The sequence below is a fragment of the Pelecanus crispus genome, chromosome 4 (assembly GCF_030463565.1).
Source record: "Pelecanus crispus isolate bPelCri1 chromosome 4, bPelCri1.pri, whole genome shotgun sequence".
Taxonomy (NCBI): domain Eukaryota; kingdom Metazoa; phylum Chordata; class Aves; order Pelecaniformes; family Pelecanidae; genus Pelecanus; species Pelecanus crispus.
The window spans coordinates 60,974,721-60,987,303 of record NC_134646.1 but is presented as its reverse complement, the minus strand read 5'-3'; the positions used below and the strand labels follow the sequence as shown (position 1 = coordinate 60,987,303).

At 35.8% G+C, this 12,583-nt stretch overlaps 1 protein-coding gene across 4 annotated transcripts in view; it reads left to right on the top strand.

Annotated features, from left to right (window-relative positions):
• UBE2K (ubiquitin conjugating enzyme E2 K) overlaps positions 1 to 12,583 on the top strand; it is a 50,906-nt gene that overhangs the window by 27,985 nt on the left and 10,338 nt on the right. For 2 of the 4 annotated variants that reach the window (XM_075709072.1, XM_075709071.1), the window contains exons 3-4: positions 4,886 to 4,944; positions 7,576 to 7,658. In XM_075709072.1, coding sequence (XP_075565187.1) covers positions 4,886 to 4,944; positions 7,576 to 7,658 — 142 coding nt within the window. The remainder of the gene's footprint in view (positions 1 to 4,885; positions 4,945 to 7,575; positions 7,659 to 12,583) is intronic. The other 2 variants (XM_075709073.1, XM_075709074.1) reach the window with 2 other exon arrangements.

The window sequence follows — 12,583 nt, the reverse complement described above, 5'->3', positions numbered from 1 at the left end:
GTCATTCAAAAGTACGTTGCATTTTTCTATCTCAAGGAGAGATGCCATTGCAAGTTAAATTTGAGATTAATCTTGGGCATCCATGGGTCCTGATACTTAATTTATACTGGAGTGGGGGACTGTATAGTAGAACTTCATGTCTATAGCTCTCTTCAAAAATTACACCTTACTGACTTTCTTGTTTATTAAAACTGGTATCAGTAATTGTGCATCTCTTTAGTCTGGAAAAAGCAAGATAACTTATTACATATAGAAGCTTTAACAGAAGCTAATATAGCACACTTCATCAGAGATACCAAATTACTCAATAGTGCTGGTACTTGTGAACTTTCTGTTTGGGTATAATATTTGGAGCTGGGAAACACACCTTCTATTAAAGTTCCTTGATGATAAATGAGGATTTTGGGGTTTAAATTTTTGTGTTGTTATTTTTGGTTATTTTTAAATGGTGTGTTATTCAAATTCTCCGTGCCAGATGTCTACTTTGATTTGAATTTGAACTTCCAGTTTAAAAAAAAAAAAAAGGTCTCAAGGAATGTTACAGGCAGATAAATTGTTTTGTTGGAAATTAAAACAATTTTCCAAGTTTTCAGTTGCTCTAGTTGCTCCATGCCTTGGAGCTAAGAGTGGGACTTGAGTGGGACAGAGACCAGACACATGCCATTTATCATTATTTTGAAAAATAAATTCCTGTCAAGTGGGGAGAATATCTGAAAATTGTTGTGTTAGGTATAGGTGTATATGCCCTTCAAAGCGTTAGTGGCTACTGATGAAAATCTGGTTGTGGCACCTTCACTGTGGAGGACATCCCTCGTGATTGCTTCTCTGGGCTAGGAGCTGCTGGTGCAGCAGTGTTGGACTTGAGAGCAGGGAGAGTCTTCCCAATGCCTCCCGCCCCGTGCTGGAGCCCAGGGCAGATAAAGGATGAGGAAAGAGCCTAACAGAGAGTGACACTGGAGAATGTTGGGCAGGGGTAGAAGGTGTCAGAAGCTGAGGAGAAAGGAAATGACCCTGGAAGGGGGAGAGTAGAAAAGTAGAAGCATCCATAATGGTAAGGATGCTTCCCTCCAGAATTTGAGTCCCAGAGTTCTTCAGCTGTCTAGCAAAAAATGGCTGCTTCCCCCTTGTCTCTCTGTCCTCATCTCATCAGCCACTGATGTTTAGTTGACAGAAGATAATGTCTGGAAAGAACACATTTTTTTTCTGATTATAACACGTGCCTTCAATTTAAAAGGAGAACTATGCTATGGACCTAAAATACATAGTTGTGCTGGTGATCTATTTGGAAGTGGATCATTCTGTTTAGTGTAATAGTTATTTTGCAAATGTAGTTGGTCTTGTAAAACCAAGTCTTATATACAGATGTTAAGATGTTGCAAAATTAAGTAATTGGATACTAGGAAACATCTGAATGGTGGGGGGAGGGTGGTGTTTCGGGGGTTTTTGGTGCTTGTTTTTTTTCCATTCAAACAGAATTAATCCTCCTCGGGTGAGTTGGTTTGTCATGGCTTGCCATTTTTTTTTTTTCCCCTTCAGGTCAACATTACCTTGGCTTATAAAATGGACCTTTTTTGGAGAATGTATTGAGAGTTATTTTAAATGAAAAATGTATTCATGTGTCACAAAAGTTAAAAGCTGTATAGCAGTTCATGCAGAGGGTAAAAAAAAGATTTGAATGCCTGTCTAGAGAACTGGGTTCTGTGTCATGCTGGATAATTCAGCTAGACCAAAATTTCAAAAGTTGAGCACTGTATATTCACATATTCAGCATATCCTGCTAATAAAAATCAGCAATATGTGTTTAGTGTGGAATTTGTTGATGTGAAATGCATGCATATTTACATACATATAAGTGCATTTAATGATGAGGATATAGTAAATATCCCTTTTGGAGGGCTAAAACTATTATGTATTCCGATTATGGCAGGGATCTTATGGAAAAGTAATGTGATTGTATACTTACTTTAATCTAGAAGGCATATGCACCAAGGAGCAAAATGAAAGTTACTGGCAGCCCAATTTCTGGTGTTTCCTGACACTTGAGTAATTTACTTCGGAATGTTAATACTTCTGTAACATAGTTTTATGCATTTATTCCCTTATGTAATTATGAAGGGTTTGCCAGTGTGTGTAGTTTACATTTTATGACTAACACAGTAATGCATACTGCATAATTACTGACTGGTGTCCTGTCATCTATAGTCTGAACAGTGACAGAGCAAGAAGTGCTTTGTGAAGAAAAGCTAATTAATGCAGTAGTTCAGGTCAGAGAATTCTGTGATACAGGAGGGAATTCTAGGACTGTTACAAAGTGGAAGAAGAGTAATATTGTTGACCACAGTTGGTGAGGTATCTGAAAATAAACTGCTGCCGCAAAATTCTTTTATAGGTGATGTCAGGACATTGGTTTATGACTGAGAGGAAGAATGCCATCTATTGTTGACAAATTCTACAGCTTTTATTTTTCTGTCAGTAGTGTCAACTCATATTGATCAATTACCAGAATACTGCAAAACACCACTTCAACTGAAACATGTTTGCATCTCATGTTAAAACATGCCTGTTTGGAGAGAGGACCTTTGAAAGTCTAGGTTAATGGCTGCTGGGTTTTACTTGATTCAAGAGCTTTTCAACAGATAGGTTGGTTTTTGGGTTTTTTTTTTTTTAAACCCTGTGTAACCATGGTATTCATTTCAAGCCAAGTTCACATGTGAGCTACAGTAACTGCAAAATTTATAATGGGGTGTTTTTAAAACTTGGTCTAACTCTATTGTGAGACGTAGGCTCCAGTAGGAGTACAGAAAGAATATTCTGCCATTACTGTTTAATTCACTCTGAAGTATTAAACAGCTATGAAAAAGCTATACATATGCATACCCCCTTTAAAAAGCATTCTGCAGAAATATTGGCATGCAGAAGTTAGTATGTAAGTATGTTAGTCACTTGCATTTTAAATGTAGTATTAAGGAAATTAGTATCCAGATTTGCTCAGTTTAAGTCTTCAGGCCTATATTTTTAACTGTAAACTTCAGTGCACAACAACAATACTGCATAAATAATATTACCAACTCATTAGTCCCTGCAGTTTTAAAATCTTTTGGACTTGTACATTCCAGGTGGAAAAAATTGATGGCTGAGTAGCCTGTTATGCAGAAGGCTGTAATAGTCTGTCTTTTAAAGGCAAGTTTTAATGGTAAGCAGAAGAAATGGTAATATGTAAGGATAGGTTTTATATTACCTTACAGAATGGTGTGACAGTAAAATCATACAGGGATTGATGAATTTTTACAATCCAGGAACAGTGTAATTGTTCTGTTTCTTAGGAAAAACTGCTGCTGAATTATGCTTCAACTCAGACAAAAGGAAAAGTAAACTTGCTTAAGGTGTGTTGTTGATGTACTTGTGTTCAAAAATATTTCACCTGTGCTGTCCTGTAAGCAGACAAGCGATCAACTTAAATATTAACTATTATAATTTTGGATTTATTTGCCTTTCTTCTGTTGTATTTTCTGTTAAATCTTCTCAAGTTACTGTAGTATTAAGTGAGAAAAAATAGCTGTAGAAAGTAGTGTAAAATACCAAACTATTAATCAATTTCAGGTGTAGTGTATTAGACTGAATTACATTTTAAAAGTGAGAGGTGTTAGTAGCTGCTAGCGTGCGTTTTGGCACAGGTAAAAAGGTGCCATAGACTGTAACTGTTTAGAGTATTCCTTTGAGGTTTTTTTTTCCTGCATGTGAATCTTGCTGCCTATATTGAGACTACTTGAGAGTTGGTTATACTGCATAGAGTGATTTGCAACAGAGTAAATCACTCTTGAAATCCCAAAGGAAATAGATGACAGATACTTCAACTTTAAAGAAGTTTATACATTGTAACAAAGTATATTGAGGGAGGGGAAAGGTTTCTTTCTCAACAGCAATAGGGTGAGGAGAAAAATTGCAAGTGAGGAGAAATGCTTTCAGTTTCTCTAAAGACTAAATGTCTAAATTGGTGTATATGTATTGTTATACTCTGTTTTTTGTCATTAAACTTCTGCCTGGCAAATGATCTTCAGTGGGCAGGCAGAGATAGTTTAAGATTGCTCCAGAAGACAAAAGTATTGATAGTAAACTTGAATGTTAACAAAACTATAATTGAAAGAGGCATAGGTAATGATACTCTAACAGGGAGAGAAAAATGAGAAATGCTTAGAAAAGGGCAGTAGAAGGTGGTTCTGTTGACCAAACTCCAACTTTATTGCATACTGTAATCCTGCAGACTGTATTAATAGTACTAGTGTGTCAAAGCATTTGCAGAATTGGAACAGAAGTAACTACTTCAGACAGTAATGTAGAACATAGTGAAAGTAACATTGGTTGGAGCCTCTTCCCCTCTCCCCGCCCCAAGTTTGGTAGTTTTTCTTAAGTGACTTAGTCAAATGTTCTTCAGTTTCAGAAAGTTTAAAATGAAATACAGTTAAATTCAATTGTGTAATTTGAAGAAAATTTGCTGGCATGAGGTATCGGAAAAGAGTCAAAATAATGTAATATGCCATGTTCAGCCTGAACATTCCTGTGGCCTATTGTTTCATCTGTTTGGTTCATATTTTGGTATATTTTATTAAAATAGAGCTTGGAAATTACAATGTTGGAAACAAGAAACTATAGGAGAATGTACACATGAAATATACCTAAAAAAGACAGATTGTGATTTGCATAAGTAAATATGACTTTATTAGATTGTCTTTATATGCATTTATTTATAAGTATCTTCTAGCTAACACTTCTGAGTAAATTTGAATTACTTGAAAACCTGTCCATTTAGAAACATAAGCTCTATTGTCGTGAAAGACTAAGCTTGAGTAATGTTCTTTTGTTTTAATTTCTAACTTGTCTTTTGCAGGTGGAAGGTATCAACTAGAGATAAAAATTCCAGAAACATATCCGTTTAATCCTCCTAAGGTATTGTAAACACTTTTTTGGATAAAATAATTTGGCTAACAAGTTGGTTTTGAGTGTTCTTATTTATTTGCTTGTGTGTGCAGTCTCTTTGTAGTATCCATCTTCCATATTTTTTTATTCTGCTCTAGACAGGCATTGGAGCTGTCTCTTTAGGTAGAAATAATGTAGGATGCATAGCTGTATCCAGTCAGAAGTACACTCTGATTATTCCTTTAAGTACAAACTAGCAAATTCTGGGGAGGAGCTTGTGCCTTATTATTGACCCTCATGTAATTTCTTTTTGGCAAGATAAGTACAGTTTTCAGATAGTTTTACTTGGTGTAGAGAGTATGGCTATCTTCCATCCCCCTCAGTATCATTGAAGAAATGCTGTAATAGATAATTATTGATTCTTTTAATTTCTTGAGCTCCATAAGTTATATTTAGTAAAGTCTAGTAAAACCAAGTTGCTAGTAATAATTAAATAGTGAGGCGTACAGTTGTGTGACATGAAGAGCCAATAGAGAAATATAATGGTCTTACTGCAACTCTATTGAAGGAATGCATAAAACATGCACATGGATGAGACACAAGAGAAATGGCTGTGGTAAAGTCAGTCATACGCTTTTTGCAACTTCTTACCCTTTCAACTTTACTGTATCTTTCTAGCACTTTAAATTTGTGATTCCGCTTCCCTCCTAAATGGATCAATCTGAATAGTGTTCTCCCCAGCCGTGTGCAGCTGCAACTGTATATTCCTGTGCCCTGATTTAGTCCCTTCTTCAGTGGCTTCTTGATGAATCAGCAGACTCCCGAGTTGTCTGACTCAGCTTCTTGATTGGTTTTCTGTTTGTCTGAAAGATGTCTTTGAACTAAGAACGTGTCCTAGATCCTGATTATTTTCAACCTGGTATGTAATACTGGGAAGAGGAGGAAGGGAGAGGTGCCAGTAGCTTGTAGCTCCTTGGCTCTTGTCCTTTGAATGACTTCCTTGAGGCTGGAGTGAAAGACGCGGGAAGTCTTAATGAAATGTCTGTTGGTTTCAGTTCTTTCATCTGCATGTGTTCTGTCGGGAGCTAAAATAAGGAGAGCTGAAACAGGTCATAGACACAGAAAGATGGGTCTGTGGACCATGGTTTAATTCCCACTTTAGGGCTTGGTGGTTTCCATTTCCAAGCTTCTAGACAGCTGCTAGAAGCTCAGTGCGCTGTAGCATAGTACTGCTTATTTTGGAGTCTGTAGTCTTGAATTTGAGGCCTTTTGGCTTGTGTCTAGCCCTGCCTTTCATCTGAAAGATTTCTTTATCTTGTTCAGTATGTGCTTTGACAGCCATTGTTAGCCGTCATTCACTGTGAAAAAATTACCTAGTATTTACATGGCTTTTTACATTTTCAAAGTGATTTAGGGAGTTGAGCTAGTTAATAAGTGGCCCAGCTGACATGATCTCTTATTTTCTGTCCTGGAAAGCAGCACTGTTAAGGTCTTGCCTCTTTATACACCGTTATCGCGCTGATTTTATTATAGCCCTGTATGTACAGTCTTTTGCTGTAGTGCCTGACAAATAATGTTTTCTCCGCTGATTTGCTTGCAGATCAGGGGCAAAAGTTGAAAGATCTGTGCTATATATTTGTCAGGAATTTGCAGTGAGGAGGTAGAGATGAGAAATGGAGACAGGTCAAAGTCACTAGAAGGCAGTTAAAGTGCAACCTGAAATAAGGGGTTTGAAGAAAATGAAGGAGACATTTCTAAAGGCATGTATATATTCCTTTCAGAGGACAGCTTTGAGTTTTTGAGACTTTTTTAGAAGAAAACACTGGTTTTAACTTTCTCAGTGTCTAAAAAAAAAAAAAAAAAAACAAACCCCAAACTGATTTTATTCATGCTTTTTGAGCATGAATGCACTTTATTTTAGTGTAAAAAAAATACGGACATGATCAATGAGTGAGTGCTGTGGCTAGATCCTTTCAACAACAAAGAAAACTAATTGTAATCTAGTTAGGTTTTGGTTTGTTGAAGAACTTTCTGCATATGGGTAATGAGACTGGATGCTTGTAGAAGTAGTAGCATCCACCACCAAGGACATTTTTATACTAGTTCTTGTAGCTACCAACAATGTCGCTGAACAGTGAGATTCAATGCCTATGTTAAGAGTCCAGGGACTTGTTTCACTTTATTAAAAGTGGACTTTCTAGCATTTACAATGTTGGAAGTTTCAAGTCTGTATTTGACCATCTGCTTATGTTGAACACTGGTACTGCTGGAGGATATTTCTAAATGGCTTTGTGTGATGGCAGGGATGTGCACACCTGAATGCGTATGGCCAAGCAATTAGGGATGAGTTTGTCGTCAAACGTGCAGTAGCGTGTTTTTGAGTGAAGCAAGACTCTGTCTAACAAATGGCCTTGCAAACTTGAAGCCTCCTGAAATAAGGGGTATCACATGTGTGTGTTCTGGTTTTTAGCTTGATATTTCCTAAATTAGTATTTCTTTATATATTAGAAATATATATTATTATTATATGTATTATATATTATCATTAATATATATTTCTTTATATTTCTTTATATATTAGAAATGGTGCATTTAAAATGTTTACGTACTATACTGCATTTAATAACCATTTTTGTTTTTAAAAATTTTCTTGTCTTCTAGGTGCGGTTTATCACCAAAATATGGCATCCTAATATTAGCTCAGTCACTGGAGCCATTTGTTTGGATATTCTGAAAGATCAATGGTAAGATTCCATATGGATTTAAATGTGCAAAATGAAGTGTGTCAGTGTCCTGGATAGGAGGCAACAGCTCATGTTGCTTTTCACTTTGCATTTGTAATTTAGATGTCCTTAAAGCTTACAATATTTCACTGTAGTATTTTGAGTTGAAAAGATGCAAATGAAATGATTGGGTGGTAATTTTGGAAAGTACTAAGTAGATATTATATGCATGGTGAACTTTTCCAAAATTTTTACACTAGGGTTAGGGTGAATATTTCATTGTTGCTGATGTTTTAGGTGTTTTTGTAGGAGTTAATTTTTGTATTTATTTAGTTCTTTTCCACTAACAAATGCTACCTATTGCCTCCTGAATTTTGTCCTTTCAGCCTCCTGAGGTGTAAGCAGAAAAAAACCAAGTGCTTATCTTCATTCTGGTTCTTGACTTCTACTTCCAATAAAAATTAGTTCTGATAGAGGTAAAACAATGTTTGAAGTGAGTCTGGGAGTATAAAAGGTAACAGGTCAGCAACAGGAAAGGGAGAAGAGGAGACCGATTCTGTCTCACAGTTACCACTGATAATATTTGACTTGCACCTCTGTATACCATTTGCCTTTTAGTTGCTGGTCAGTTGCTGACTTTTGATTACTTAATGTTACTGAAAAAGTTTTAATAGCCAAAATCTGTGGAGTAGACCTGTACATGTCCAAACTGTAACAGCTAAACTTATTGTTCATTTGTTTTTCCAAGTGATATGTTTCATGTTGTTTGAAGATCATATGCACCAATTGTATGATAGAAATAATACCTAACATGATTGAAATTAATCTTTGTTATTTTCCTCCATGTCTGCCCCAAAAGAATAGGACTGTAATTCCCCAGCAGATAATATCAATATCTAATCCATACAAGCTTCAAATGCTTGTAAATTCAACAACTTCATCAAGCCTGCTGTTGGCCAAGCTGACATCAGTTGGGTTTGAAAGAGAAACTCAAGTGACTTGAGGTCTTGCACGTGACACATTCAGTGTATTCAACTTTTACAGAGTGAGAAAATTATGCAAATCGTGGCACAGGACAGTATAAATCACTAAAATGAAGTCATAATAATCATAAGCTGTTGTCGCTTTCATTTCTGGAACCGCATATTTTTTCTTACAGTCTCAGAGCACTTGATGTTCTTTCAGGCAGTAGAATCTTTCAACATACATGCCATGGTACATGGTTTAAATTTTCTATCAGTAAAGCCAGTGTACTTTTGTACCTGCACCTAGTTATTCTTACCACTCTACAATTATACTGGAGATTAATAACTCTTTAACTGTGCAAGTACAGTGTCCTGAGAGATTGTACTCTAAACCAGATTAGTGAACAAGCATGAGGTTGGTTTGTGTGTTGGGATTTTTTTTAATTTTGGGGTTGTTTGGGTTTTTTTGCAAAACAAATTTTGGAGTTTTTTTTAACGGGGATTGCTTCACTGATTTGAACTTAGGCACATAAACCTGCTCCCCCAGCTAGGCTTATTTCACTCAGGACAAGCTTTAAGTAGTGAGAATATGGGAAGGCAAAAATTCTTTGTTTCTAGTAGCAAAGGTGCTTAACATTGGAACTGCATCCCAGTATCATTGATACTCTCCTGGGAAGAATTTATCCAAAGTTTTTAAGTGCAGGGTTTGTTTTTTTTCTTCCATTTTTTGGTACTCATTTATGCGCTGTCTAGTTGCTTTACTCATAGTATCAAGGTCTGTGACTTTCAACAAGTATCTTCAAGACTTATCTTTCCATACTGAAGCCCCTAAACATCACGTTTCTCAAACTACACTTATCTAGCATTTTCCCTTAGAAACTTTGAGGAAAGACAGTCCCTAGCAGAAGTCACACTTATTTATCATATTCTGAATTAAACCCAAAGTAATTTAACAGCTTTTTTTAACATTTTCCTGTTATCTTCATATTACTTTAATATATTCCCTAATTACTGTTTTCTGTGGAGAAGGATGGATGATCTTGCTTCTGTAGCAATGGACTGGTATTCAGGAAACTACATTTTGGTTTCCAGCTGTGGAAGAGGTTGTCTGTTGTCCTTCAGCATTGCCAAACATTGTGACTTGAAACAGTCTCACAAAATTCAGTCTTACCCCAAAACTGCTGCTTTAAGAGTGAAGCAGTTAATAGCTTTAAGATGAAAGTTTCTGGCCTTTTCAGTGGCTGATCAAGCTAAAAAATATAAAATACCAAAAGGCACCAAAGACCTAAAGAAATCATGAGCTTCAACTTTTTTGTTTTGTTTTGTTTTTAGTCAAAACAAAGGAAAGAAAGAATGGAGAGATTTGACTTGTGTTCTTGTAATCTTTGAAAGTTAGCTTTTGTACAAATAACTTAATCTGTGTCTTAGTTCTGCCTGATGGAAAAAAAAGATTAATACCTTCCTTCACCAAGATGTATACAAAATAGAGGAGTATTGGAACAAGAACTTGCCTTCTGTGTATTTAAACTGGCTGGCACAGGGAGCACCAATATTATGCCGCTTACATACTGTTAAACTCTTCCTTTGAAACACTGTCTTCATTTGGAAGCACTTAAGGAAATAATTTCACAGAACTTGGTGGGGAGGCTTCCTAGATACTATAATCCCTTTTCAAATGATTCTTAATGTAGTGATTCCTTCATTTTCTAGTGCTGCATTTTGTAAGTTTTTTTTGGTTTTTTTAATCATAGAATGGTAAATGAAAATTACTTGAGCATTATTGAAGTGCTTGTCAAAGCCTCTGGTCCTTTGGAGAAGAGGAAACTGTTATGGCTACCTCCATCCTTTCTTGTTTGAAGGATTTCAGTATTGTGATAGATAAGACTTTTTTTTTTCCTTGAGTAGCTTCCTAAAACTTCCTAAGCCATATGAATGGTTAATATTGTTTAAAAAAGTTGTTTATCATTCTTCAGTATATGCCGGTTTTTTATATATTTAAACTGAGAAATGCCCACATCACCATGTTTTTGTTTTCTGCATGTGTAGGTTGAACAATGGTTTGAATAAAATAATAGTTTCATTAGAAAGCAAACAAACAAAAAACCCCAAGCAACACCACCTGAACCTTGATAATTTAATATTTAATGGATTTCACCAGGTATTCAAAGGTTAAATGGGACAAATGCAATTCTGAAATATTCTACTGGCTGTGTTCTAGAAAATATATTTAGTTTCACAGTCTCTCTTGTCAAATCTTTTAGTAGCAAGCTCTGTTTTTGAAGTGCCACTTCATTGACTTGTAATGCTCTTAACTGAATAATGCTGCTCTTGTTGCTCTGTTTAAATGTAAGTCTTATTCCAATGCATATATGTGTTTTTCAGTGAGGTCAGTGGGAGTTGAAGGACAGAATTTGGGCCTATGGGACTTAGTAGGGTTTCTTAAAGAGTTAATAAGCTGATAAAATACTAATTTATATATAGTGAATACAAATACAAAAATTTTAATGTGTTTGTATAGTTTTCAAAAAAAGGTCTTTTCCCTACTCACCCGTCCCATGATTTTCTATTCTAATAAGCGTAGTTGAGATACTGTTCTGCACATTGGCAGGAGGTTTTATCAGTTTGCAAAGTAATGCCTTTAAATCATTTTTTAATGAGTTTAATGAAATTCTTTCTCTACAGTATATGCTTGATGCTGAAATTCTTTGCAGCTGTGGATTTTCATCATGTTTAGATTTGTAAATACCTGTTATGCCAGTTTGTTTGCAAAACAGCTACTGTTTGCTGGTAGAATTAAAATAGGGATAAGATTTTGTAGAAGGAATACTGTTTATGATGATCTGATATGGCTTTTGTTATGTGGTTTCACTTACTGTAGCCTATATTTATCTTCCAGGCTAATATTCTGTCTCAAAATCTTATTCTTAAATATTAAATGTATCTAATACTGTTTATTGAAACCTGAGAACTAAATTACTTGAAAGCTGTTCTGCATAAATCCCTTGAGCAGTGATTATCAAGTGAATGTGTTGTGGCTGTGTGTATGGCTACAAAAAACTCTTGGCTGTTGTGGTTTTGACAGTCGAAATAAAAATGAATAATGAGAATATTTTTTTCATAGTGGCTGTACTGGAGGATTCACATTTCAGTTTTAGTTGAGATGCAGAAATCATTATTATAAGAGATAATACAATTTTAATAGGTACATAAGCAACGACCAGCTCGTAGTAATCATCTTCTTGGGCATCTAAAACTGCTGGGTTTTGTTCAGGGTGTTTGAGGAGCACTGAGCCTCTTTAAAGCTTTGAGAAAAATGCAGAGAATATTAACATTGTTTGAGGGAACTCTTCAGCAAGCAGGCTGTCTTTCTCCCCCTGCACTATGTCAAAGCTATTCTATTATTCTCTTTTTTTCCTTTCCCTAATGGGTGCCCAGTCTTGTATTTCTCCTGTAAATAGTGACTATACAACAGGCTTCCACTCAAAGGCCTTATTCATTTCCTCTCTCCTTCCAGATTCCATAAGCCCTTGGTACAAGTTCCCAGAGCTTTTCTCTTGGTTTAACAAGCTTAGTTATTTCATAAATGGAATAAATATTGCAGATTATTTAAAAAAATAAAAATTTTAAAAAATTGCTCCCAGTAGTCATGTTTGGTTGACAAAGTGGAGCAGCAATCTGCTGGCTGCAGCTGTTCCCATTGTTCTGCTGGGTTACCTCTCAGAGTAACTAGAGAGATTGTTTCCAGAGAGGAATGTACGGAACATAAGTAAAAACTTCCTAAATGGAAAATTACTTAGCCTGTAAAAATGAAGAAGAAAAAGAAAAAGTGGCAGCATTTCATAATCCTCTTAGGACTCTTTCAGCTCATTGAAAGGTAAGAGATTTCTTACCTCAGGCATGCTGGGCAGAGCTGGCTTGCCATGCTTTTTAATATTATCACTATATTCACCCAAACTAGGGGTGCTCTTTTTTTAATGGAAA